The 27,744-nt window shown below is 40.5% G+C and overlaps 1 protein-coding gene across 1 annotated transcript in view; it reads right to left on the bottom strand.

Annotated features, from left to right (window-relative positions):
- Nucleotides 1-27,744, bottom strand: part of ELP1 (elongator acetyltransferase complex subunit 1) — a 56,932-nt gene that overhangs the window by 8,627 nt on the left and 20,561 nt on the right. Inside the window, exons 14-33 of the mRNA XM_061163472.1 lie at nt 26,045-26,227; nt 23,510-23,616; nt 23,078-23,181; nt 21,788-21,841; nt 21,590-21,695; nt 20,659-20,774; nt 20,229-20,302; nt 19,397-19,475; nt 19,212-19,291; nt 17,649-17,786; nt 17,456-17,541; nt 16,989-17,137; nt 15,388-15,511; nt 14,409-14,506; nt 12,482-12,683; nt 9,930-9,991; nt 5,323-5,385; nt 4,883-4,943; nt 3,005-3,118; nt 2,261-2,372 (exon numbers count right to left, since the gene is read on the bottom strand). Coding sequence (XP_061019455.1) covers nt 2,261-2,372; nt 3,005-3,118; nt 4,883-4,943; nt 5,323-5,385; nt 9,930-9,991; nt 12,482-12,683; nt 14,409-14,506; nt 15,388-15,511; nt 16,989-17,137; nt 17,456-17,541; nt 17,649-17,786; nt 19,212-19,291; nt 19,397-19,475; nt 20,229-20,302; nt 20,659-20,774; nt 21,590-21,695; nt 21,788-21,841; nt 23,078-23,181; nt 23,510-23,616; nt 26,045-26,227 — 2,112 coding nt within the window. The remainder of the gene's footprint in view (nt 1-2,260; nt 2,373-3,004; nt 3,119-4,882; nt 4,944-5,322; nt 5,386-9,929; nt 9,992-12,481; nt 12,684-14,408; nt 14,507-15,387; nt 15,512-16,988; nt 17,138-17,455; nt 17,542-17,648; nt 17,787-19,211; nt 19,292-19,396; nt 19,476-20,228; nt 20,303-20,658; nt 20,775-21,589; nt 21,696-21,787; nt 21,842-23,077; nt 23,182-23,509; nt 23,617-26,044; nt 26,228-27,744) is intronic.

Below are 27,744 nucleotides of genomic sequence, written 5' to 3'. Positions count from 1 at the left end.
AGAAATGCAAATCAAAACTACAATGAGGTACCACTTGACACCAGTCAAAATGGTCATCATTAATAAGTCTACAAATAACAAACGCTGAAGAGGGTGTGCAGAAAAGGGAATCCTCCTATACTGCTGGTGGGAAGGTAAGTTTGTACACCCACTATGGAAAACAGAATGGAGGTTCCTCAGAAAACTAAAACAGGATTACAGTATGATCCAGCAATCCCACTCCCGGGCATATACCTGGAGAAAGCTCTAATCCAAGAGGACACATGCAGCCCTTTGTTCACAGCAGCACTATTCACAACAGCCCCAAGACATGGAAAGAACCTAAATACCCACCGACAGATGACTTGATAAAGAAGATGCAGTACATACACACAACGGACCACCACTCAGACAAAAAGAATGAAACCACGCCATGTGCGGGATCATGAATGCAACTAAGATTATCAAATTAAGTGAAGTCAGAAAGAGAGAGAAATACGGTATCATTTATACACGGAATCTAAAACACAGCCCAATGAACCTATCCATGAAACAGACTCAGAGACAGAGAACGGACGCGTGGGTGCCAAGGGGAGGAGAGGGAGAGGGATGGACTGAGTTTGGGGTGGGCAGACGCAAAGTATTACGTTTAGAATGGATAAACAAGATCCTACTGGATAGCACCAGGAACTACATTCAATATCCTGTGATAAACCATAATGGAGGAAAACATAAACAAAGAACGGATACATGTGTATAACTGAATCACTCTGCTGTACCGCTGAGACTGTCCCAACACTGTAAATCAATTACGCTTCAATAAAGAAAGAGGGCTCTCCTTGTGCTCAGCAGACTAAAATGAATGTAGCAATAACTACAGTCACCAACATTTTGGGAAACCAGGGTATATACAGATGGTGCTGGTATTTTGGGGAAAATGATGAAGGTGTTAAAATGATACATAAAATTCAACTGGTAGAGAAAAGGCAGAAAATAATAAGGAAAGCCCTAAAAAGTGATGCCTGGCCTTGAAGTTTTGATTAAGATACAGAATAAAATGAGACTACATCTGATAATCAGAGCTGGAACAATGAGAAGAACCACCAGCTTCAATTCTGTAGTAAAAACCAAATACATTTAAAGGCAACAAAATTAAAGTAAGAAAACAGACATATCAGATTGGAATTTGAATATCATAAAATATATATATGAACCCCACACTCTTTCCTGCCTCAGAGGCCTTTAATTATGCCATTTGTTTCATCTGGAACCCTCACCCCAACTCCCAAAAGCCCAGCCTAGGTGACTTTCCTGCAGTTTCTGATTATCCCACACAGTCTCACAGAGGTGAGACTAAATTCCTAAAACGACATTTGGTTTAAATACATTATCATGCATTGTTTTCTGTTTCCCAAGTAAGTCTACAAATTCTTATTAATTCACATCTCCTTAAAAGGTTTCTGTAATATCCACTACAACTAGCTCAGTAAATACTTCTGACCAACTGAACTTTGAAGAAGTGTGAATTCGCCTTTACAATCTTTCTAGTTTTTCAGTGCCTACACATTACACATAGTCACTTAATATCTGTTAATGTATGGATGTAGGAGTTGGACTATAAAGAAAGGTGAGCACAGAAGAATTGATGCTTTTGAACTGTGGTGTTGGAGAAGACTCTTGAGAGTCCCTTGGACTGCAAGGAGATGCAACCAGTCCATCCTGAAGGAGATCAGTCCTGGGTGTTCATTGGAAGGACTGATGTTGAAGCTGAAACTGCAATACTTTGGCCACCTGATGTGAAGAGCTAACTCATTTGAAAAGACACTGATGCTGGGAAAGATTGAGGGCAGGAGGAGAAGGGGACGACAGAGGATGAGATGGTTGGATGGCATCACAGACTCAATGGACATGGGTTTGGGTGGACTCCAGGAGTTGGTGATGGACAGAGAGGCCTGGCGTGCTGTGGTTCATGGGGTCGCAAAGAATCGGACACGACTGAGCGACTGAACTGAGTATTTGTTAAATGAATAAAATCAGATGTTAAATATAAACTAAGTACCCAGTGTAAGTGCCACATTAGAAATGGGCAAACACATAGTCCACGAAGCTGCAGCAGAAAACATCTGAAGTCAAGTGTAACCTCTTAGATACCCAGGGAAGGGCGCCGAGGAATGTCCTCCCCCTCCTGCTGCACTGTCCTGATGGAAAACTGACCTGGTCACTTGTACTTTCTCCACATACCCAAGGAACGGTCAGTGTGCTGAATAAACATGATACATACGCTGATATCCTAGAGTTACTATGAGAGTATTTGCCGCTCATGTTACTGCCACTCATGACACTGCTGGTTTCAGAGAAGAGATCTGACTCTTGACCGTGGGGTGCTTCATCATCTAGCAAAGAAGAACCAGACACAGAATTGAAAACTCCCTGCAGATAAGGTTCACCTCCAGCGGGGTAAGTGAACCATAGTTATCGAGGTCACCTCTAACGAGGTATGAAAACTAGTACAAAGCTGATCTAAAACACAGCACAAATGTGTACAAATGAGTCACGAGGCCAGCGCAGCACTGTACGTCAACTATTCTTCAATTAAAAAAAGGAGGTGCTCTCCTTGTGCTCAACAGACTAAAATCAATGTAGCAATAACTACTGGTCACCAACAGACATTAAATACAATTTTACTACTGTAAGCTAGTACTTTACCAAACTTCTTTATTCTTTTCTTAAAGCAAAGGAACTTTTGGAGATGAGGAGATTCATTCTGTAAATACTACAGTCGGTTCCTCTGGCTGGGTGAGGGGGGAACATTTGGTAGACCTCTTCCCATTCATGCTTGATTCTGCCCTCAAACTCTCCCCAGTACCCATGACAAAGATACACACATGCCCTTCACAGAGGCCTCAGACTTCCACTTGGCACGGTAACCACATTGCAGGAGGCGCAGTAAGCGGCTGAGAAGACAAAGTGTGATGTTGCCCCCACCACCAGCCCCAAGCTTCACTGTCGTCAGGCAGGCACTCACCCAGGTTCACCTGCTGGGCCTGCTCCTTCAGCTCTCGAACCACCAACAGACGTTTTTTATGGTGACTGAACGTGGCTGTCTGAGAGTCCAGAAATGCCATATAATTTTTCTGCGCTGAGGGTGCAGATGGAAAATAATTTAAACATGTTTAAGCAAAGAGAAAAAACTAGAGTGAGGGGTTAGCAAGGGAGTTGGAGCTTAATGGAGAGGAAACAAGTTATCAAGTTTTTCAAGAAAGATTTTTTTCTTTAAATTTAATGGAGAATTAACCAACATTGCTTTCAGAGAATGAACTAGAGATTGAGATGCAAGACCTTAAAGTTCATCAACATCATCCTAGAAAACGCTCTACCACTAAACTTGTTAAAATCACCTGAGTAAGAGTCTTTAATATCTAACCCAAGAGAGGACTGGCAAATAAAAGGTGTGTACAGGAAGCTATTAACAAAAATAGGAGGAAAGTCACGAAAGGCTTCCTAAACCTATAAGTATTAGGTCTTTGCTGATGAATTGTCAGCATTTTTCTAGGTTCTCATTAGTGGAGAAAAATCCAAGTGAGAGTGAGCCAGAAGCATTTTTACAGGGCCCAGGACGATGCTTCCAGGATCCGGGAAGGAGTACATAAAGAGAATGATACACAGGGAGCTCTCCCAGTTTTAAGCTGGACAGGGTAGCAGAGAGCAGACAGGGTAAGAATGTGAATGCATGTTAATGTCAGAAAGGCTAGACATTACTTACAGGTTAGACTGTGCAGGGCTTAAAATCAACCTCTACTTCCCAAGAGTTCTGTACGTCAAACTGACATCCCACTCTTACACTCTGCATTTAAGGAGTTACAATGTACACCAGAGTATTCTAGAACTGATTAACACTCATCTATTATCGATTAACCTTCTGCAAAGGTCCTTTTCATTTTTATTATTTTTTTGGATTTGCCGTGCAGCATACAGGATCTTAGTTTCCCGACAAGGGACAGAACCTGTGTCCCCAGAATTGGAAGCTATCTTAACCACAAGGCCACAGGAAAAGCGCTTCTTCTTCTTATAAAAAAAATTTTTATTTTGAAAGTTCAAACCTACATAAAAGTTGCAACAGTTCAATGAATACACACACACACACATGCTTCACTTAGATTTATCAATTATTAACACTATTCTATATTTTTGGATTCCTCTGTTTCTCCACTCTCTCTCACACACACACAATTATTTTTGTGGAACCCTTTGAAAAGAAATTATAGATATGATCCTTCCCTCCTAAATACTTTAGCATCTCTCTCTTAAGAGTCAGGATCTTATGTATATAATCACAATACAATTATTAAATGCAGAAAATTAACCATTTGATACGATATTATCTAATAGCTCGTATGCAAGTTGACCAACTATACCCCAATGCAAAAAGTTTTAATTGTATCTTATGCACAGGTTTTTAACATTCAAATATTTCATGTGTGACTATTTAACAGCATTGTCGCTATTGTTTAGACACTAAGTCTGTCCAACTCTTTGTGGCTCCATGGACTGTAGCCTCCCAGGCTCCTCCATCCATGGGATTTCCCAGGCAAGAATACTGGAGTGGGCTGTCATTTTTCTTCTCTAGGGGGATGTTCCCGACCTAGGGATCAAACCCATGTCTTCTGTATTGGCAGGCAAATTCTTTACCACTGGAAGCCCATTTAACATAGCACATTTAAAAACCATGGTCAAAATTCAATTATCTTACCCAGTGGAGACCTCTGACTGACTCAATAAAATGCGTTCTTTCATCACTGACATGATTAAAGGATGTAAAGCAAAGACAGTACTCTCCCGTCTCCCTCTCCTCCCCATCTTGATACTTTCAAATCAGGAATTCTTTCTAAAATACAACCCTCACCTTCTAAAATGGAAGGCTTTATGTTGGTTTCTATAATATCTGGTCTGTTATATTTGTGTACCTAAAAGGAAAAATAAGATAATTTTAGGCAGGAAAACTTCAAGTCACTGGAAAGTTAAGATGCTAGGGAATGGATCACTTTCAGAGGTGACCAGGATATTTTCCAGAGGAGCAGGCCTACAAGCCAGCCAAACAAAACCCAAATCGTTTCAGTAAAAAACAGTAACATTTCACATTTAGAGGACTAATTCCACACATCAAGAATAAATTATTTAAATGGCTTAAAAAGCACTGCTTATCCTTAGACCAGAATCTGAACTACTTCTTTCAAACTTCAGGAGCCTCAGAAGACCAGGGACTCCGGCTGACACTGTCTCCCCTGTGCAGGCTCTCGTTCTACTTAGCACTTCAGGCAGGGAACAGTTCTGACGTCCTCTTACCAGTCTCAGAGCTTCTTCCCAGGCAGCCCCTTCTAACAACACAAGCACAGCTTCTTCATGGTCCTGACAAGGGAACATTCAGGAAGAGAAAGCGTGTCAGATGCCGCCATATCAAACCACAAAACTGCCCAAAGAGCTGCCTCTAAGGCTCACAATCCCAGTTCTCAGCACAGGGTCTGGCCTAGAGCGGATGCTTGATAAATGCTGATGCAAAAGACAAATGAGGGGTGTCCATTCTGGAAATGACCACAAAACACAAGGTGAGCATCATCTCTCTCCATCCCTGAGCATCAAAACCATGAGAGAGACTGTTAGAAATGCCCATTTCCCCAGCTGCAATTCCAAATCTGAGTCAGGAGATTTAAGTGGGCTCCTGAATTAACAAGACCACACTTTGGAAAAAAAGTAGACTAGAACAGTAACCTTCCAAACCTTTTTTTCTCTTTTAATGCTTAATTTTTTCTCTTTGTATTTCAAACAACTTCAAACCTATAAAAAACTGAAATAAGTTTAATAAACATCTGTATATTCTACAGTCTTTAACCATTTGAGATGCTTACATCCTTACCACTAAAAACTTTTGACCATGTACCCTAATATATAATCACACTATGTTCTTAAAAACTGCATAAAACAAAACAAATTTTTAAAAGATGAAATTAAAGAGACAACTGGCTGGGTTTCTTCAAGTAATCTCTATAATAAAAAAGGTGTGTATACACTAGATAAAAAGGGATTTAAAGAACATAAGATAATGAATGCAATACATGGACCTAGGAAGGAATCTAATTTGGATCAATCTACTGTAAACAACTTTGGAATATTGAAGGAACTTAAATTTTAAGTATTGGGTAAGTTAAAATGTGTCAACATGGAGAGAGGAAGATTATAGCCAAACAAAACAAATCTACAAACAGCATAATTTAATTTTGGTTAAAAAAATACATCTGTGTGTGTGTGTGTGTGTGTGTGTGTGTGTTTGAGGTGAGGGGGGAGGAGGCAAGAGAGAGAGGACAAGAAAACTCTGGAAAGAAACAGGAGATGTTAACAATAGCAACCTATGAGTGGTAGGAATGAGGTGTTTTTGTTTTCTTGTATTTGCTTTTAGTATTTTAAACAATCTATAATACATACATACTACTTTAGTTACTTTTAACTAAGAAGGTTAAATAAACATTTTCTTCCCAGACCACAAAGGATCATTTCAAGCCTATATCACATGTCCCAAAGAAACACAGTATCTGTGTTTTGCTTGACTGGCAATGTGTATGCGTGTGTGTTTTATTCACATAAAGTTCATATATTAAGAATATACAATGAATAATTCAAAAGTGTACGATTTGATGCTGTTTACTATATCACAATGTTGTGTAATCACAAGCTCTTCCTACTTTCAAAATCTTTTTTCATCATCACATAAAAACACTTCATATCCATTAACCAATCCCTCATTTCCCACTCCTCTCACCCCCTGGAAACTTCTAATCTGCTTTTTGTCTCTCTGGATTTGCCTAGTCTGAATATATTATATAAAAGGAACCATACAATAGGTGACTTTTTGTGCCTGACTTCTTTCACTAAGGATATGTTTTAAAGATTTATCAGTTCTTTGTTCCTTTTCTCTCCCCTTATTTTTTTGACTATAGCAAAATTCAATATAAGATGTACCCGTTTAGCCGTTTAGTGTACAGTTTACGGGCATCAAGCAAATTCACATTGTTGTGAAACCACCACCACTATCCATTTCCAAAACTTTTTTTTATCTTGAAAAACTGAAATTCTATATCCATGAAACAATAAATCCCCTGTCCCTACCCCCCGCCTTCAGCAACCATTGTTCTCCTTTGTCTCTATGAATTGGACTACTCTAGGTACCTCACATAAGTAGAATTATACAATATTTGCCCTTTCATATCTGATTTATTTCACTCAGCATAATTTTTCAAGTTTCATCTAAGCTGTAGCATGCACCAGTTTTTCATTACTTTTTGACTGAATAATATTCCTTCATATGTGATGTGTACATATATCATATTGTTCACAGCAGCAGTATCTACAATAGCCAAGATATGGAAACAACCTAAATGTCTATCAACAGATGAATGGATAAAGAAGACGTGGTCTGTATATATGATGGAGCACTATTCAGCCATAAAAGGAATGAAATGCCGTGTGCAGCAACATGGATGCAACTAGAGACTACCACACCGAAGTCAGAAAAAGACAAATACCATGTGATATCACTTATATGGAGTCTAAAATATGACACAAATGAACCTATCTATGAAACAGAAACACACTCACACTTACGGAACAGATGTGCAGCTGCCAAGGGGGGCTAAGAGAGGGATGGAGTGGGAGGTTGGGGTTAGCAGAGGTAAGCTGTTATACATGGAATGGATAAACAACAAGGTCCTACTGTATAGTGCAGAGAACTGTTGATGTATTCAGTATCCAATGATAAACCATAATGGAAAAGAATATAAAAAAGGAATGGATATATATATGTATAACCAAATCAGTTTCCTGTATATTAACACAACATTGTAAATCAACTATACTTCAATAAAAAAGAAGATAAAAAAAGAAAAAAAAGTCAATGCAATTCACCCCATCACTAGTCTAAAAATAAAACAAAAAACATATCTTAGTTTAAGAGTCATTTGGCAAAATTTAATACCCACTCATGATAAAAACTCTCAGAACCAGAAAAAGAAGAGAATTTTCTCAACCCAAGAGGGTGAGGATTGGCAATTTTTCTCCACAATAGGCTAGACAGTTAATATTTTAGGCTTTCTGGGACAGACTGTTACAAGTCCTCAAACGCTTGTGGTTTTAAGTGCAACAGCAGCCACACACAATGTGTGAACAATTGGTGGGGCTATGTTCCAATAAAACTTTATTTACAAAACAGGTGGTCAGCTAGCTTTGGCCCCCAGGTTGCAGTTTGCCAATCCCAGTAAGAGCCTTACCAGTTTCTCACATCTATTAAACAAACAACCCCTTTGCCCAAAACCAGCAAACATCACACACAGGGTGAAAGACTGAATTTCTCTAGCTAATACCACTCACAGTAGACAAGACCAGAGTTAAAAACTCTACAGGGGTCCATACTCAGGGAGATGCTACATCTTCGTGAGTTTTTACCTCCAGGAGCCTTAAGAGAACTTCTCATAGTGAATACGAGGAAATATCCTCATATTTCTACCAGGGGGAAGGAAAAAGGAGACGTGAAAATATATCCAAAGCATGCTGATTTTAACAAGACCTGCTCTCAAGAGAAAGTATTTTGCCAGAGCCTAATCAAAGTGGGTTTCACCAGGACCTCCAATGTGGGGGCAGGGAAATACCCAACTCTGGCCCACTCTAACTTTCCTGTCCTACCTGAGGGGTGAAAAAAAACTGACAAGCCCTGGTGAAGTTCATGGCTGAAGCACATACTCAAAGACTGAGGCCTAATCACAGACTAGAACACTTCTCCTCCTACCCAAACCCCAGCCTCATCATCATGTCACTAAAGGCCTTCTGATCAAATTTCCTTTTACCCAGGTATCACATTAGGCTTTTGACAAAAAATTACAAGGCATTTTTTAAAAGGGATAAAAATGCAATTTGAAGAGTCAGAGCAAGCATCAGAACCTGACACTGATATGGCAGGTATTTTGAGATTATGAGGCTGGGAATTAAAAAATGAGTATGGTAACTATGGTAACACCTCAAATGGAAAAAAGAGACAACATGCAAGGACAGATGGGTAATGAGACCAGAGGCAGAGAAGTCCTAAGAAAGAACAAAAAAGAAATGTTAGAAATCACAAGTGAGCATCCTTTCCATTTCATTAACCATCTTAAGTGGGATATATCTCAATGTTTTCAGCTGAATCACCATATTCTCTTTCTAGGATCTAGTGATATCAAATTTTAGTTATCTTCTTTCACTCATCCTTATTATATGAAAGACAATGAAGTATTATAAAAGCATAATTTTGTTATGCAAGTGTGACTGCTAGTAACAACACTTTCTCATCAAAGGCAAAACTCTAGAAGGCAAGAATGCCTGGTAACATCTGTGTGCCTGTGGCCCATGACAATGCATGGATTTACTATTTTCATAATAAATCTACAATTCTGTCAAAAGCTGGTATGGATACTTTATAATCTGCTGAAAAATTGGAACCCAAAAAGCTGCCTGAGGTAAAAGAGACATTTCCAAGAGAGACAATGGGAGTGAAAGCCAAAAAAGGGTCTCAAGTTCAATCACTTTGGTTTAGACTGGTCTTTTCTCACTGTTTCTACTTTGGTATGTTAATATAAAAAATGTAACTGCCTTATGATTTAATTTCTACTTTCCACCAAGGTCAAGCCACTAGTGCATATTAGAGTTCTTTATTCTACCTCACAGAAATTACAATTATTTAGAGAAATACTGAATTTAGATTTCCAAGTCAAGTAGGCAAGACGGAAGATCTTCAAGGGAAATACTATCTCTGGATTTCCTGAATACCCACAGTTCCTTTCATTTTCACCATTGCTAAGGTACAAATGAGAAATAATTACTTGGCATGTGTGTGTTGGGGGGTGTGAGCAGAAGGGAAGAACTGAGTTTACCTGAGCGTACTGTTCCAAAACTGTGGCTGCATCCCTGTGTTTGCTCTGCTCAATGAGCTTTCCTGCAAAGACAATAGTAAGCATTTGACTCTCATGGTTGGCTACGATCAGCATTACCAAAACACAAGTGGAATGGTTTTCAGTGGTGCTATTTAAATCAAAATGGTCTCCTACATACTGGAGCTTGAGCTCTACAGAGTACACACTCAAAATGAGCTGCTTTAAAATAGCATTTTCAAAAGTGTTCCCCAAGATTGTTCCAAGAACAATGAAAGGCAGGACCAAGAAACAATTTTCAGGTCAAGAATGTTTGTGAAGCACTGGGTAAGACAGAGTTAACCATTCTTTTGCTGATATGCTTCACTATTATGTCTTTGATGCCTGTGCTCAGTCATGTCTGACTCTTTGCAACCACATGGACTGTGGTCTGCCAGGCTCCTCTGTCCATGGGATTTTCCAGGCAAAAATAGTAGAGTGGGTTGCCATTTCCTCCTCCAGGGGATCTTCCTGACTCAGGGATCTAACCTGCATTTCCTGCATTGGCAAGCAGATTCTATACCACTGAGCCAGCTACAGCATTATGTCTATTTTGCATCAAGCAAAATATTAATACTTTGTGAATTTCTGTGACAGAGGAAGGAATACCAGAGTCCTACCCTAAAGTGGCAGTTAAAATCTAAATTTAGCATGGGATGTGAAAATCACATATAATCAAAATCATTCATGAAAAAATGCTTACAAAGGCATTCATATGGAAACTGACCTAGCACTCTCACGAATCCATTTCTTCCTCTAATAGGAAGATGCTGCTATTTCTTTGGTTGAGGACTAGATGGGGGTAGTTGGCATTTGTCAGGGGTGTGACAGTTATCTTTAGATTTGAGAATCACTCTTGGTCCAGTTGAGTGGGAGTGTGCCTCGATGAGAGGCACATAGAAAGCAAAGTTAACTAACGGGCTGGCAGACTCATGTCTTCCATTTCATGCTAATTCCAGGGCATATTATTTACAAAACCAGGAAGAGTCACCTCCACTAAACAGTTATCTTTTCTCTCTTTTGGTGACTTGTGTAAACTGCCTAAGTTAAATGTACAAATGAAGTGATCTCTTTCACCACTCTCTTCTCCACCTTTTTCTGCTAAACATCTGGGAAATCTAGGTATATTGCACTATAAGGCATGAAAAACAGGAAGCTAAAAGTTGCAAAAATTTTAAGATAACAGACCCCAAGAACAAAGCTGGAAAGTATAAGCTACAAACAACAAGTTTCTAGAGCAGAAATATCAATGGAGCCAGAATGAAGTTAATAGGACTCAAATAAGAACTTCTCAATACTTGTAAAAAGACTTCAGCTTAGAAATTGAAAGGGCTTATAGAAGAGTCTACAGAACCAATATGCTAAGCTACCAGGGAAGCCCATCTAATAACCAGAAAATGTCGGAAACAGTCATAATCTCACACGTTTTTTTAATCCCAAGGGGGGGAAAACAAAGTGAAATAACTAAATAGAATATGTTCATATGTTTAACAGACTATAATTTGAAATTTTTTTCAGGACTGTTTTGGGGGAAATCATAACAATATTTACAAGACTCTTGAAAAATAGGGGGAAAATATACCAGCTACTCACTTCAAGCATGATTGAGAGGGCCAGAGCCCCACCTGTCTCTTCGCCTGGGCACTCTGGGGATGCCACTCCACTCTAAGAAATCAGACTCTGGAAGAGCCTCACCTCTGGTTCAGGTTTCACACCCTGAAACAGCTAAACTGGCTCTGCTTTCAGACTGCTTATACATTTGGCCTCATTTCTGAAAACCGCCATTATGTTCTCCAGCAATCTACTGTCTGTGTTTGAATGGCTCCATCACAAAATTCATCTTTACATTCTTACAGGGCACCTGGCTACCCAGCTACACTGTACGAAGTGTACCTAAAAGCTGTGAGTTTCAGTGAATGAGGTGGAGAAGGAGGGTTAACTAGGTCATTGCCAACTTAGAGTTAAGTGTTCCTGGGACTTCCCTGGTGCTGTTGTGGCTAAGACTCTGCACACCAATGCAGGGGGCCCAGGTTTGGTCCCTGTTCAGGGAACTAGATCCCACATGCCACAATGAAAGACCCCACATGCCACAACTAAGACCTGACGCATCCAAATAACTAAAAATATTAATAAATAAATAGTGTTTAAAAAAAAAAAAGCACACTCTCATGACTCCAGTTTTTCCCCTCCCTGAGGACTGGAACACAGATATGGAGAAAATCCAGCTTCAACTACTGCCGAAGAGACGGCAGACCTGCACCGTGGGAGGAGCTGCCAGGGCTGAGAGAGACGTAAACTGCTTTTCCTATTGGGCCATCGTTATCTGGGGACTCTTGTAGCAGTTCAACTTTTACTCCACCTAGTAAGCCATTCCGAATTAATTTTTATCAGTGCCTGTGAGAGGGCATCAAAGTGTGCTGCCTTACAGGGTATCTGCAAAAATTCCAAACAAAACCAAAGAAACACAAACCCGTGGGGGAGTTCTCGTTTGCGAGAACCTTAATGACCATGCTTACCTGCCAGAGTCCTGCCCAGGCCAGCCAGCTGCTCTGCGGTCAGGTGAAGCTGGGCCGCCGCACAGAGCGCTTGCTGCCAGCTGCCACAGGCCAGAAAGGCGCCGAGCGCCTTCTCGTGAGCGCCACAGCGGGCAAACACGAGGCCTGCCGGCTCGTGGAGGCGTTCCTGCAGCAGGTGCTCCCCGTAAGCAATGCTGATGTCCTGGGACAGGAGGAGACACGGGGTCAGTGAGGAAGGGTGGTAACTTGCTTTTTGAATCTCCAAGGAAGGCTGTCGTGGTCATTACACTTGAAATTCCCTGGAATTACTTAGAAAAACACTATGGATGACTAGTGAATTCACTCTTCTTTTCATTCAAAACCTTACTGAGGATATGTTGTTTATTCATCCAACAATTGCTGCTGCTGCTGCTGCTGCTAAGTCACTTCAGTCGTGTCCGACTCTGTGCCACCCCATGGACAGCAGCCCATCAGTCTCCCCCGCCCCTGGGATTCTCGAGGCAAGAACACTGGAGTGGGTTGCCATTTCCTTCTCCAATGCATGGAAGTGAAAAGTGAAGTCGCTCAGTCGTGTCTGACTCTCTGCGACCCCATGGACTGCAGCCCACCAGGCTCCTGTGTCCATGGGATTTTCCAGACAAGAGTACTGGAGTGGGGTGCCGCTGCCTTCTCCGCATCCAACAATTACTGAGTACTGTTTAGGGAAGTGGGAGTAAGACAGCAATGCAAAAGTAAAACAAGGGAGAAAAAAAAACAGCCAACCAACCAAACACAAGAAACACTAACAAGAATCACGACCAAGCTCCTGTCCTGGGGGTGAAAGAGAACATACTTTATAAACACAGCAGTGTCAACAATATAATGGCAAACAGTGGTAAAGGGACACAGCGATGGGAATGCTGTTTCAGAGGGCTGTGAGAAGCCACGTTTAGAGGCAGGGGAGAGTATTCCACGCCACGACCACAGAAGACAGCGTGGCGATCAGGCAGGAGCGGGTGTGGAATACACAGGACGGAATAACAAGGCCAGTATGACTGGAGCAGAGAGCACAGGAGAGGAACGGATAAAGAAAATGAGAGCAAAGAGGTGGCCTTTGGCCAAATTCTCTGTTCCCCAAGCTCAGCATTAGGCAGGGCAACAGAGGGATATAACACGGGGTCCCTGCCCTTAAGGGAACCCACAGCCTGGTGAGGGGAAAAAATCAGTACACAGCAGATTGATGAATGCCACCCCCAAGGCAAGAATGAAGTGTGCTGGGAGCTCAGTGTTTGGCACCTCATCCAGGACTGGTTTTCTGGCAGAGGAGAGCCGAGAGTTTAGAAGGACGGGGAGGACTAGAGGACGGGGAGGCAGAGGGCCAGCAGAGGCGGCCGATGCTCGAGAGGAGGCAGCGGCCAGATCACAGAAGGATGTGTGTGATTTGTGGACAAACTGAAAATGGTGGTGATGATGGCATGGGCTCCATACCGTAGGTTCTTGGGCAAAGTGCTTCCTCATTTAAAAACTGTGCACAACACCTATCAGGCTGTTGTGAGAATTCATGTAGCTGATAAGCGAAGTATCTAGCATATGAGAAAAGCTAAACAGACACCTGTTTGTTTAAACAAACAAACCAAACTTCATGCAGAATTATACGGGAAAGATGCACTATTCAGGATGCTCAGTGAGGTTGGGCTGGAGGCGGCAGGATGGAAGCCGCCATGGTATTTCCGATGAGCATCCAGCGACAGTGCCTAGGTTTCTGGCCTGAGCAACTTCTTCACGAGAAGAACAGGTGAGGGCTATTCTCTCGGGTAAATTCAAGATAAGGGTAATTAGTTTGAAGATTAACTTTGAAACCAAGGACAGTGTTAGGGACACAGGATCCTCACCCCTTTCCAACAGAAGCACAGAGCAAAATCGGGAGCTCTCATTTCATGTCACACACCTTGTACTGCTGTGAGTTCGGTGGGTAGAGCTTCAGAGCCTCGTTATACAAGTTTTTATCTTTTATTAAGTTTAAGCATTCTGGGAAGTACTCCAGTCCTACAGGAATAAGATTCACACACACAAGCTTAAGACTGGGGAAGTGTAATGGATTTCATCTCTACCACTGGTCCTTACATAAAATCAACAAGGGGGCTCTTTAAGACCTGCATAATTAGAGTATCTAGAGAAATGGAATGCAGGAATGTGAACTTTAATGAGCACTGCCGCAGATTCTGAAATTTGAGAAGCACTAATTGGGATCAGAGTTGTGCTCAAAAGGAATTTTACACGGCCCCTGAGAAATGACCATCCAGCCCAGCGTTTTCTCAGCCTTCTTAATAAGAATCATCTAGGGAGCTTATTAACCATATACACACGCCTGAGTCCCAGGCCAGCCCAGATGAACCTGATTCCCCAAGGAAGACAGATCTGAATCCAAGCACCTCAGCTGACTCGTCCTGCCCCTGTCTCAGCCTTCAGGGAAAAATCACGAATACTGAAGGCCGAGGTTCCGGCACCAGCCAGGCACGGGTGACGGAACACCCGGCATCGCGCTGGTTCTACTTCACCCGACTGCCAGTCAGAACTGTGCCCTTCAGGGCACAGGAGGCATGGCCACTCAGACAAGCTGGGTCTCCTTAGGGTGTTTGCACACACCACGAGAAGAACGAAGCATCAACCAATTTTGATTTTGAGACATGGAAGTGAATTTCAAAGGTGATCACAAAGGATCTGAGCTATGGGCCTCCCCAAGCTCACTCAGAGACATCTGTTGTACCCTCAGCTTATCAAAACTGACAAAAATAAGGTCTGCAGGCACGGTTATTAACCTTTTCAGGTGTAGAAACTGACATCAGTCTGTCTAAACTAACATCTGATTTCAATTTATACCCTACCAAAGAATATTTGAACAGAAATATACTAACCCTCACACTTACCACATTTGCTTAGGTGGCCAATGGCTTTTTCATATCGTTTCAAGTATTTATCTATAGTGAACCGCTGATAATTCGTTTCCATTTTCTTAAGTGTATTCAGAAATGGAAGATATTCTTTGGGATCCTAAAAAAAATTTTTTAAAGGATAATTATAGTGCATATGATTATACTTACTTTTAAAAATAAAAATATACAGTTAATTATAGCAATAAATCAAAAGCTACATCATTTTCAAAATATGTGAAAGTGAAACTGTTAGTTGCTCTGTTGTGTCCAACTCCTCGCGAACCCATGGACTGTATGTAGCCCACCAGGCTCCCCTGTCCAAGAAATTCTCCAGGCAAGAATACTGGAGTAGGTAGCTATTTCCTTCTCCAGGGTATCTTCCTGACCCAGGGATCAAACCAAGGTCTTATGTACTGCAGGCAGACTCTTTACCATCTGAGCTACCACAGAGCCCTCTTCAAAATATACAGTGTATTAATATATTAATTATATAAAAAATCAAACTACATAAAACCACATTTGGAAAAAATGCCTTAACATATGGGTGTTCTTAGTTTCTTAGTTATGACTAACTCTTAGCTAAATCTCACAATACCAATTGTTTCATAGGTTAATATGGAAAACAAGGTTCCCTCATTCTCAAGAAACTTAAAATCTAGTAGAGGAGATAGACCGGTACACCCGGCAGGCACTGGGTGCCATAAAAGCACATGGGAAGGCCATCTCATTCAGTCCCTGGATGCTGTGCAGGGAGGCAGCAAGAATGGTTTACTGAAAAAATGTCACCTGGGCTTCCTTCAGCCAAGATGAGGGAGAATCCGCCAGGTGAACAGAGAGGATGAGAGTGCCTGCAAAGGTATGTGGCAGCTGGGAGACAAAAGTACTGCCTTACATCCACTGCAGAGAAAAGGGGTAACATCAAGAGAGGAGAACTGAGAGATACACAAGTACCAGATCACTGAAGGGATTTTAAGGGTATAGCCTCTGAACTTCTTCCTAGGGGGAAGGGGGAGCCCATAAAGGATTGTAAGCAGAGGAATGGGGATCAAATTTTCCTCTTTGGGAAGGTCATTCTGGCAAGAGCAAAGAAAGGAATGACAGGGGCTGAAACTGAGGGTGAAAAAAAAAAAAAAAAAAAACACAGATAAAAAATGTGCAAACCAGTGGTGCTCAAACTTTTGGACCATAGCATGTCAAGGTGAGACGAAGAGGCCTCAAACCCTTCTATTCTCCAGGTTCCCAATTTCCACTGGAAAAAGATGCTCCATGATAAAGCTGGACTGGAATATAAATCACCTGCTATATTCCTTTATAAGAGGAGAATTTGTTCTCATTTTTGCTTGTAAGCTTGAAAACAATCAAATAGCTTTATTTCAATTGTTCAATCTAGCAATCAAAACACTCTGATAAGCCCAGAACAGTGATAGAGAATGAACCTGTAAGTATGGACCCTGGAGATTCGCAGATCTGCCTGGAGGCCTGTACTCACAGCTTTAACTTCGGCCCAAACTCTGCACTGTCAGGAGCACTGCTTCACACTATCACGTTCGCATAAACAGAAATGCTAACTGTGTCGAAGGAGTAACTCCACATACCTTCTGTGACTTCTCAGCTACCATGAGGACCAAATCAAAGTCATAGGTCCCAAGAGAATGGTCATATAATTCATTAACATCTACCAGAAGCAGCAAATACTTCAGGGCCTCTTCGGCACTCACAGCGTCAGGGACCGGGGGATCATTTCCTGTCCATGTGTAAGGAAACAGAACAAAATCATTTGGGGAAAAAACCCACACACCTAGCAGCATAACCAAAAAGAGGAAGTAACACATTTTCCTGACAGAAGTGGACACTGGACGGAAAACAGTCCTTTGACGATTTTGTACACGCTTTGTAGGGTAGCACTCAAAACAAACGGACCCAGGTCTTAAAGTGGAGACCAAAAGGCCACAGGCTGAATTGGTGATGTGGTGCTGTTTCCTCGTCAGGGCTATCTCCTGAAGACTGAAGACCCGATGTCAGTCGGGGCCCCGATACACATGGACTGTCAACATGTCTCTACCTTGAAGTTCGTGTACCTTCTGCAGCGCAATCTCCAGTTCTGGGGTAGTTTTCTTCACGTGAGAGGTGAGTATTGACAGGCAGTACCTGCAGTGGTCAGTGAAGGACAGCACAATAAGAACGATGAACAAGCTGAAGAAAAACTACTATGCATCTGTTATTCAAAAGATGCCAACTCAGGACAGCACACGTACTTGTGAGGGTTTACGTTCTCCATCGCTGCTCTCATAGCATCGCAGATGAGGTCTACTTTTTTCTCATCAGGATCGCTGCAGAGTGGAACAGTGCTGGCAACTGGTGGAGGATACATGGTCTTTGTAACATCTTCTTCCCTAAGAACAAGTGTGTATTAAAAGGTCATAAACCAAACATATGTCCCAGCTATCAAACTACTAACACATATGTAGGAGTGTTGATGAGATAATAAATAAAAATGCTTTTGGAAGGCAGTTAATTCTAAAAATATTCATATCTAGTGAAATATGGAGAAGCTTACTGAGAAGTGAAACATATCCACAGAAGATTTAAATGGTAACATTTACAGATGTTACACTGATACGCCCCAAACGGGGCCCAGTCCAGGTACCCACCTACAAGAGAGTGAAGCAGTAAGCTGCATATGTTTACACTACGGCATACTGTGCCTCCCTGGCGCCTCAGATGGTAGAGAGTCTGCCTGCAATGCCCAAGACTCAGGTTCGATCCCTGGGTCGGGAAGATCCCTGGAGAAGGGAATTGGCAACCCACTCTAGTATTGTTGCCTGGAGAATTCCATGGAGACAGGAGCCCAGTGGGCTATGGTCACAAAGAGTTGGACGCGACTGAGTGACTAACGCTTTCACTTTCTTTTTCATGGCATACTGCTGGACAATAAATAACTAGTGATACATGTAAAAACATGGATGAATCTCCAGATAACATGCTGAATGAAAGAAGCTTTACTTACACAGAAAAGTCAATACTATGACATACAATTCATTTCTAGGAAATTCCTGAACAGGCAAAATTGATCTTCAGTGAAGAACTCAAAAAAGCAGTTGCCAAAAGGGTGGGGAAAGAATAAATGCAAAGGGATTTCGAGGAACTTTCTGAGAAGGAAATGTTCTCTATCTTGATAGGGGCCAGGACTACACGGAAGTATACATTTTGTCAAAACTCAGTGAATAGTACTTATAATCTGTGCATTTTGCTATAGATAAATTTGATGTGGAGGGGGTGAGACCTGTACACAAAGAATACACTCTAGTTAATGTCACACAAGGCGAAGTACTGACAGGGAAAGTGGATTTAAAATTGTCTAAAATTATCTTAAATTTATTTAAAATGAAGATGAACGGTGGATGGACAGATGGTAGATAGTGATAAAGCAAATACAGAAAAATATGAACTGTAGAATCTAGGTGATGGTATAGGATGCTCACTGGACAACTGTCTCAACTTTCTTATATGTTCAAAATTTTTCATTTACAAGCTTAGATAAAAGTCATTGCAGAAAAAGAAGCCATTTATTTCAATTAATAGTTTTTATATGTATACCTAAATATAAGTCAAAGAATAATTCACATGACATGTTTTAAAGTTTCAGTTTTAAAAAGAAGGGAAAAAAGTAAACATCCAGTATATGTGGCATCTAAGAGTTAGAGATTTAAAAGATTATATTGAAAGTAAATTTTCTCCTCTATTTATCTGTTCGATTTCCTTAACCAGAAAAGAGAAAATTATGGATGAGATACTCATGAACTATTCAAAATACTTACTTCAATTCTGTGAAAAATAAATTAATATGATTCACAGAGTCTATCTGTCTTATGAAGGTTTCCACATTTTCAAGAAACACCTACCCAAAAAAAGAATAAAAAAAAAAAGACAAAACATTTTAGTTCAGATCATATTCATTCAAGCCTAAAGTATACTATGATAAATATCAGATTTAGAATGTTACCTTAGGGTTGTGATCATGAATCAGATTGAGATTAATTCTCAGTTTTCTCATGCATTCAAATGCTTCTTTAAACATAAGTCTGGGGAGAGACGGAAAATGGAGAGAGGGGGGCATTTCACAAAAACTCAGCTCCTTGGACCTAGCACATTTTCATAAGGATATAAACCAGTTAAAATTAAGACTACAGCCCAACTACTACTGGATTTCTGCTCTGAAATCACAGAATGAAAAAAATCAGGCACCAGGTTCATTTACTTCCTAAATGGTGTGACAACTTAGTCATCAAGGCCACCCAAGGACTTGATCCCCACACACTCACATAAGAAAATCTTTATGGAACTTAGGGCTATCTTCTTTTTTAACAAAATGTTAGTAAACATCTATCTTTCCAATATAAACTTTCCCCCAAATTCAAAGATTCAAACAATGGATCATTTCCCTCACAACAGTGGCTCAGGCATTTTGGGGTCATAGGACTTTTTCTAAGTTTGCTGAAAGCCTTGGACCTTCTGCCCAGATAAATACACAGATACAGGATAGCATAAAATTGCCCTGGGTTCACAGGCCATCTAAAGCCCATATGGATCACCCTGGGCTAGGAAGCTGTTTCATACAACGAGCCTCATCATTCCTTCTGCTAGGAATGTCTTCTACACCATACAATTTAAGAATCTACGTGCCAAAAGAAGAAAGCCTCTGAGAATCTGATTGAAGATATCTGTAATGAAATATTTAAATACTTTTTAAGTTTTAAAAATCTTAACAGAAAGACTTGCTGCCTTCACACATAATTCATAACAATAACCTAACTAATCATATACATGGTACTTACTTGTCCAACCACTTTCGAATCTGAGCTAAAACCAGGGCTCGATGATGAACAACTTCTAAGTTTCCCCTTGGCATCTTAAAATAAATAAATCAAATCAACAACATGTTTAATTAAACAGAAAAAAATTTAAATACCCAGAATATACAACTTTACCTAACTCTTCTTCGAGAATTAACACAACATTGTAAAATGAGCACACTTTTGGCAAAATCTAGTTGTGCTCAAAATTTACTTTGACTTTTAAGAGGTTTCCCTCTTAGCCTTACTGGGAAAAGCCTGTTTTAACACTCCTTTGTATAAAGCTAATAAAGAACTTAGCAAGGAAAGGCTTATAATAAATTAATACAAATGATAAAATATAATCCACAAGAACTGTCTGGTATTTACTGCCAAACAACAATCAGAAACACAGCCTGAAAAATCAGTGTACCTGTAATATAAGCTTTGTGTCTTGAGGCACAACAGTGACGATGCGTGAACCCCTCTCCACCTTCCGCAGAGACTCGCCACTAGGCACGTGGCTGCTGCTCAGACCTGCCTGCAACGCTAGAGACACCACAGACCAAGCCTTGAGAATCACTGTCAAGACAAGCTACTCCCCATTAACTGCAACTGAAACAGCACGCTATCCGAAGAAGGAAGTGATTAATAATGAGGCCGGATTGCTCTGTCACTCAGCCTCAAGACCATCAGCCTTTCGGATAAACAAGTTCATCCCAGGATCTTGCCCTCTCTTACAGAGCCCTCATACATGATTCACAAACACAACTTCTCAACTGACATGGAAACCAGTGGGAAGACTGGGCAGCTTCTCTATGTCTTAGCTCTATCAGTACACTCCAATCACATCAGTGAAAGATTCCATTTCCAAGTTAGAAGCAAAGAAAACAAGTGGGCCATTTCTTTCTTAATAACAGAACTGTGCGCACGCACACACATACACATGGGAGAGGGGGGTGCAGAGAATCAAGGAAAAACTGCAACCAATTTCCTACAAACCACAAGATGGAGTCCTTCAGATGTACAATGGAGGGTGGCCACAAAGAAGATTGAGCATATTGCCAGTTTGCCATCTATATAGTAATTGAAAGTAAAATATGAGTTAAAAAGTTTACTGAAAATTTTTTTTATCAGGGTATGCTGCTTTAAGGAAGGACCTCCCACTCTTTGATAACCGGTGTGGAATGATTTAACTGAGACACTGAGATTAGAGGCTAAGTAAATGAACTTGACATTTTCTCCAGTCTAGGACTCCAGGATAAAAAGCCAAAGTACATGACAAACATAAAAGTTATCGAGACTTCAAAGGACAAATGATATTAGAAGAAGGACTATTTTCTATCTTTACACTGAAAACTTACTTTTCAATGAAGCATCTCTCAGGCAAAAGCACTGGCAGGTATGGGAATGAGCTGTCACCAATAAAAACTCATCATATACAGCAAATGATGTGATATTTGATGCAACCTACAATAGGTTGGGGAGGCAAAGGGGAGAGTTAGTTATATTACTTAGAATCAAGATGGAAAAAGATCCAGCATCAAAACAAGCCATGATACCTCAGCGTCATTGATGAAAAAGCGACATCTGTCAGTCAAACCAAGGATACATTCCTGCAAAAAAATAAAATATGAAATTACCAACAATTCTAACCAAACAAGAGTCAAACACAACTTAGCAACTAACCAAACTAGTGAAACCAAATTTTTTTTTTGTTATATGGTTCTACTGTCCTATGATTTCACATTTAAGTCCTTGTAATCAGGACTCAAGATGCCTAAGGTGGTTGGTCCAGGGCAAAGTGATCTATGATGCCATCTGATTCCTCGGAAGCCTTGACATTTCTGTCTCCTACACATCTCAAACATATCACCTTTCACCCCTCACTGCCTCCACTCCAACAGTCACTTCCACTCTCGTCCCTTTCAACATACTCCCACTGGGCAGCCAGAATAACCTTTCCAACCATGAAGCATATCACATTACTCCCTGATTAATATCATCAATTTCTCAGTCTTTGTTAAGTTAGTAAATGCATACTCCTCTGCGTCTAGTCATTGCTTCCATTAGGTTCCTTGAATAAGCTGAGCTCTAAGTTTATTTACAATATGCACAGTTCTTCCTCCCTGAAAAATTCTCCCTTTCTCAGAGATAGAGCTTTCTTTTTCTCCACATCTCAGCACATATACCACTACCTCCTAGAGAGTTTCCCAGACCACCAGAAGTTGGCCTCTGCATCCTCACAGCTACCATCCTCTAATTAGCCTCAATCAATCCTCTTGGTGCTCTACCTTTACACCCTGCTCACTGACTTCACTCTCCTATCAGAGGGGATGGCCATACCCATATTGCTAGATTAAAACTTCCAGAAGGGCAGGAACTAGTTGGCAGTTTTGTTCTGTAACCACTGCATCCTACCTCCTGCACAATTACAGGCAATTCTAATATTTGATGACTAATAATTTACTCAATACCCATTTCAAGATTACATTTCTGTTGTCCCCAAAAGTTACTAATGAGACTAATTTTGTTAGTTCTGTACGTGTTCTGTTTTGAATGTTCTATACAACTGGGGATAACTCTGCCAACTGCATTTTTTCTATTTTTGAGTTTATACCTCCAAGGAAAGGAATCAACTAACTACTATTGACACATGCGAGGCAACCTCTTAAACCTATTTCATAAACTGAGAAGCTGAGGTTCAGGAAAGTGACGAACTTCTCATTGTTGCCTTGAGATTTACTGGATACTCAGGTCCACTTTCAAAGCACACGCTCTTTCTACTTAATGCTGTCAGCTCCTGGGTCACTGCTCCATGAGGTCAATTTTTCTGCCTTATGTTCACTCACCTCTCCTCCAATCATGGCCAATTCAGTCTGCGTGCACAGGTACGGAAACCGAACAGGAGAGCCACCAGAGTTCTTCCACGGTTCAACCGCCAGACAGGGCGACTCTGCAGGTTTGGCAGATGAGGTTTACCAAAAGCTCATCTGCTCTTTGTGAAAAACTCTCCCATCAGTGCTTGCTAAAACACTTAACATGCAATTTAAATCATTCTCCAAATGTGTTTTGGAAACTCATGAGAATAATCCGGTTTATTGCAAGAGAAAATACAGGTAGAAGACACATGCTGATTCTACTCTACAGATTAAGGATTTCCAGAGTAGTTAAAAGACCTAATAATCAATGTGGCACTTGTAAAACACTCCCAAGTATGCTTTCTCAAGATTTAAATATGTATGTAAGTCATAAACATGCTTTCCCAACATTCTGTTACTCACCCCAAAGGTACTTAAATATCTGGCCACCAGCCACCTGCAGGGCTACTGACTTGGTCTTGGGGTTGCAACACAGACTGATTATGACCCCATCCACTGTCACAGATGAACTGAGAAGAGTGGAAAAAAAAAAGGAGATGAAGAAAACATGAATAGACCATTTTTCTCAAAAGTAGTGACAATTCACTGATTTTTGCAAAACAGAAAAAGAAGCAATTTCCCTCTGGTGCTGCACTGCCTCATTCAATACAATATAAACATAATAAACATGTTTATATACATACTAACACACATATGTTTATATACACACTAACAGATCAACTACTGCAAGCACAAGCCCAGGTAATGAAATTACCTGTCAATGTGACATATTTTTCACAATGTCAGTATGTCAGGTGTGAAGTCATTAGTCCTATTCTGGCAGCAACTTATGCAACTCATTGTGAATTACAATTTGCTGCCTTCAGTAGACAATATGGTGTCAATATTTATCTGCCAACATTGGGTTGGCCAAAAAGTTCATTCAGGTTTTTCTATACCCTTGTGCCCAAAACCTGAATGAACTTTTTGGCCAACCCAATACAAACTACATTAAATAAAGCAGTCAATCTGTAGGAAAGTAAGCATATTCAGTATCTATACTGTACGCATCCCTAGAAATCTGTGGGCCTCATTAATAGGAAGAAGGGAAACTGTTAATGCTGTTATATTTTTTTCTGAATCAATGAACCAAAAGTAAAGATGTCTGAAAGGAAGTGGAGGTAGCAATAAAAGCAAGTGGTGCCAATGCTAACATATATTCAGTGTTTTTAACCAATCTACCAAAAAAAAAAAAAAAAAAAAAGCCACAAATTTGGAGAGGATAAATTATCTGGGAAGTCAAGGGAATGGACTCTGGAGGTGCACTGCTGGGCCTGGATCCCGGCTCCACCTCCACTATCTCAGTAAGTTACTGAAACTGCTCTGTGCCTCAGCTGTAAAATGATAACAGTACATGTCAGAGACGTGTTATGAAAAATAAGTGAGTTAACACAGGGAAAAGCACTTAAAAGAGTACCTTTTACAAAGCATAAGTTATAGTAAATGTTAACTATGAAGAACTGTAAGCTGATTGTGGGACTTTATATTTATCAAACACATTAATATTTTATATGAATGAAATAGTCTTTTTTGAGAAACAGAAGTCAAAGCAGCAGAAATGTATTTTAAATGGCTTTTCACTTCCTTTACAGCAAATGAGATAATGGCATTTACCGTTCACAAGATAATGATAAAAAATTTCAAATTTTGTATAGTAGATATATGCATAATTTAGGCATTTCTAATGTCAATTGCTCTGTTTTTTTTTTAATTGCTCTGTTTTCTAAAGGGAGCCCTTGTTAAGTATGCACGTAGCTAGAACATATTCTGCATCTAGACATATTCACAAAAGTTTTTTTAAAATAGGAAGCATTATTACTCAAAGATTAGAAGGTAATAACAGCACTGGAGTATGTTTCATGAGTACAGTAAAGAAAGGTTCCTAATTTTGCAACAACGGTTTTCAGGATTTAAAGCTCATCAGTGAACCTTTAATTACATGTGAATCTAGGGATTATTATCAGTGTATACCTAAGGTGCTGAGTTTTGACACTGGAAACCTGAGGATTTCTCAGAGCTTCCCAGACAATTCTGCTGAACAGTAGGGCTCGCAATACAGAAGAGAGCATTCATTAATGAGACCTGTTAGGTGACAAGGATGCAGTGAGGAATCAAAATGAAACTCAGGGTAGGGAGCTGGGAAACTTTAGCAAACAAAAACAGAGGAGACTTTCTAGTAGTACACGCAGTCAAGTGTCAAACAAAATTATAGAAGAGGAGGCTAGAAGTATTTTGAAGTCACTACATCAAAATAACTTTAACCCTGAATATTCACTAGAAGGATTCATGCTGAAGCTGAAGCTCCAATACTTCGGCCACCTGATGCAAAGAGCTGACTCACTGGAAAAGACCCTGATGCTGGGAAAGACTGAAGGTGGGAGGACAAAGGGACGACAGAGGATGAGATGATTGGATCGCATCACCAACTCAATGGATGTGAGTTTGAGCAAGCTCCGAGAGATGGTGAAGGACAGGGAAGGGCATGCTGCAGTCCATGGGGTCGCAAAGAGTCAGACATAACTGAGTCACTGAACAATAACATCAAAATGAAGTGCAAATGTAGAGATCTTATAATTGATGAGTTACTAATTCTCCTAAGCTAATAATTACTTTCTAGAAGGTAAGTATAAGTTGAATTAAAAGTTTTAATATACCTTAAAAACATTTTGCCTCATCTACTGGCATCTGTGTTATTTTTTACCACATTCTGGTGCATTTTAGTTTATATTTTGACAGAGCTAAAAATCAGACTTAATGTGTGTGTACAAAAAGAAGCAATCACCCCTCAACCCTGCCCTCTGAATGCAAAAAAAAAAAAAAACTCCAATGCTCACCAAGGACAAAAGCCTGTATTTATGTGCTTATGACCACGTGGAATACAGGGAATTGTTCTAATACCTGACTTTGAGCTGTCCCTGCTCGTCATCCGTCTCAGAAGGGGCCACAGTCAGATGGTGGATGACAGACTGGGGGCCGGACTGGCTGTGGCTCACGGCCAGGAAAACGTCTTCCTGAACCCAGGTGAGAAGGCTGAACTTCAGTGGGTTTACTTCTTCAGCTTCACTGTCCTCAATCTGAATTCTGTTTTAAATATTGAAGAATTTCCAAAGCATGAATAAAACCTTCACGTCACTGAAGTTGTCCTGAATGGAGAATGCAATGCTTTCTATACAGTCAAATCCTCATTATTTGGAGGGACAAAACCTAAGGTAACGCCCAATACTAGAAAATCCAAAAATAATAATGCTTACCTGGCTTAAGAATATGTTTTCTGCTACTTAAAATTAAGTTTCTTACACTCTGAGATTTTTAGATCTGAAGAAACCACTCCAAGAAACTAATTACACAAGAAAAACTGACTGCACTAGGCCCTAACAAATAAAGTCCAGCAGTTTTTCACCGCTCACCAGCATCCAAACAGTCAGCAGGTATTGAGGTCTCAGGGAATGCATCCTTTCCTGAGCGTCTCACAGCAAAATGACTACTTAGCTTAAGAGATGATTTGTCTCTAATGCCTTCCTCCTGTAGCATTTAAACACTGGTGGAGGGCCTTGTTTTTGCTACTTCAAATGGGAACTCATGACGGCTACTTCCTGCCATTCAGCTCAAGCAGCAGATCTGGGTGCTCACTGAAGACGCTGGGTTACCAGCCTGATCTTCCCACTCAGTCAGCTCTTCCTGGACTCAAGTCACTCCACCGCAGTGCAGCCCCACGCAGGTGCATCCACGCCTCTGGTTCTCACTGACCCTCTTCTCCCCGCCACGCCCAACAGTCTCCATACTTCTCTGGCAATCCTCAACCTATCTCTTTTTCAAGGTTCAAGATAAGTATTCATTGAATACATGCACATGTGTGGCTGAGACCCCTCACTGTTCTCCTCAAACTATCCCAACACTGTTAGTCAGCTGCACAAAATAAAAAGTTTAAAAAAATAAGTAAATAAAAAAAATTTAAAAAGGTAAATTTATTCATGCCCTTCATGAAATCTTCTCTAAATGACTTAGAGCTATCCTCCTCACAATTTTACAAAATTAAACCACATTCTCAACTGCCTCACACTTTCTAGTTTGTCTTAAATCTGTCCTCTCTTTCCAGTCCATGAAATGAAACAATCCATGTACATGTTCTTTGAAAAACTACTAAGCATTGTACAGTCAGTTCCCAAATCATACAGAGGTTGGAAACATATTCATTTATTAAATATAATGCACATATTTAAGAATTATATATTAAATTCAGTTATTTGTTCATTATTCCCCATTAATTTAGGAATAAATGCTCCCGAGAGACAACGCAGTACAGTAGTTAAGAACACAGATGTATTAAATAGAATAGAATCAAATTCAGGATTTTCACAGAAATGAACTCATAATTACTATATCCAACTGTTTATAGTATAGTTTCAGTGGAAACATGCCTCCTGGTTTCCAACCCAAGAGCCTCAAAACACAGCAACCAAAAGTTCTGCACTGTAGGATGAGATCGAGCAGACACTATGTTAAGCCAGCCACACGTTAGCAATGTATGACTCCTCATTTGTGAAAGCAAATGCACTCTGCTCCATCATCTTCATCTCCATCTTTCCCATGGGGTTTTC

The sequence above is a fragment of the Dama dama genome, chromosome 16, assembly GCF_033118175.1.
Source record: "Dama dama isolate Ldn47 chromosome 16, ASM3311817v1, whole genome shotgun sequence".
NCBI lineage: Eukaryota > Metazoa > Chordata > Mammalia > Artiodactyla > Cervidae > Dama > Dama dama.
The sequence above is the reverse complement of the archived record's forward strand: the minus strand, read 5'-3'. Positions and strand labels throughout refer to the sequence as shown.